Source organism: Penaeus monodon, chromosome 19, assembly GCF_015228065.2.
Source record: "Penaeus monodon isolate SGIC_2016 chromosome 19, NSTDA_Pmon_1, whole genome shotgun sequence".
Classification (NCBI taxonomy): Eukaryota; Metazoa; Arthropoda; class Malacostraca; order Decapoda; family Penaeidae; genus Penaeus; species Penaeus monodon.
Genome location: NC_051404.1, coordinates 30,572,143 through 30,573,611, shown reverse-complemented (window position 1 = coordinate 30,573,611; position 1,469 = coordinate 30,572,143). Strand labels below are relative to the sequence as shown.

General features: G+C 37.6%; 1 protein-coding gene across 1 annotated transcript in view; it reads left to right on the top strand.

Moving 5' to 3' along the window:
- Positions 1–1,469, top strand: part of LOC119585168 — a gene marked incomplete in the record, with an annotated part of 15,053 nt that overhangs the window by 6,856 nt on the left and 6,728 nt on the right. Inside the window, 3 exon segments of the mRNA XM_037933805.1 lie at positions 39–191; positions 1,055–1,136; positions 1,268–1,440. Coding sequence (XP_037789733.1) covers positions 39–191; positions 1,055–1,136; positions 1,268–1,440 — 408 coding nt within the window.

Below are 1,469 nucleotides of genomic sequence, written 5' to 3'. Positions count from 1 at the left end.
CCAAATGAACAGCTTATATACATAGAAATATATTTCAGCAACTAGAAGAGGAGGCAGGATATAGCACCACAGTGGAAAAAGTGCGAACACGTTTCTACGAGTTGACCAAACAGTTTTCAGCCATGGAGCAGCATAATGCACAGCCAGGAACAATTCGCAGAGAATGTAGACACCATGAGAGTTTGTCAGAGGTGAGGTGTGCTTAGAGACAAACTTCTTCAAAAGTGTAATAGTAATGCTGATGTAAAAAATGATGCATGCTTTTATTAGAGGTAGTTGGTGTTGTGGGTTTTACTTAATTAAAACAGTGCAAAAAGTTAAGAAGACTAAGTCCAGGTATTTGAAGCAATTAAAAAGGAGTAAAATAAAATATAAACCATTGTAACTTTCAACCCAGATTGTATTATCGAACACCTCATAAAATTTCAGCTCAGACGGACTGCAATTTGTCATATTCAAGTCTGATTCAACACATCATAGCTAAACATATTGTACTGTGATTATTTCAGGTAATTAATTGAGTCCCCCAAAGGTAGTTGAAATGCAGTCTTAAACCCCAGGGTGTATGTGTATAAACATGGTCAGGTGCCTTATACTGGCAACCAGTGTGCTTGTTTTCCTGTCATACATGCACAGATAAAGTCGAGGTTTACAGCTTTGATGTAGACATGTCTGATAACATGAGGCCGTAGTACTGTTTAGTAGCCAAAATTCCTCCATAAACAGCAAGCTGCCACAGGGCAAAGTCCATACAGTAGAAAGGCTGTAAAGTGGTCTGTGATATAACAGCATGGTATAGACACCCCTGGGTAGACAGCCAGTCTTGGCATAGCATCACATACATGTTACTTGCAGGTAATGAATTTCAAATTTCATGGTTTACTTGAGGTAAATCAGTTTGTCTATTTCATCTAATTGAAATGAATTTCCATCTTGGATTTGACCTACCTGAAACTTGTTTAAAATTTGATTAACAAAACTGCTGTATTGTAAAAAGTCTTCATTTTACCTAAACCATATCTGCTTCATTAATAAGCTCATCACAATTCCACAGATCTACAACATCTATAATTACTGGCCACATGATCGATCAACTATTAAGCTTGAAAAATCCAACGTTATCAGGATGAGGCAAGGTAAACAAGAGGGAGCCAATTCTCCTCCAAACCTAATATTGGAAAAAAAGAAATACAATATTAATTGAAATCTTGAAGTAAGATTAGATGCTGAGTTGGTCTTTTATACACTGTATTTTATACATTTGTAGTTAATGCCCAGCTCATGTGGAGTGAGGATGAATCTCGGGCATTACTACAGCTTTACCCACAAGTTTTGGTTGCACACCTAAGCAGTGGGGACCATCAGCCAACAGAGGAACTTTGGCTTCAGTTGGCAAAAGCATACCTTACTACACAGAATGATCGCAAACAGTGCTATGAGGTTAGTGAGTCACTCTTTCTAGACATTGT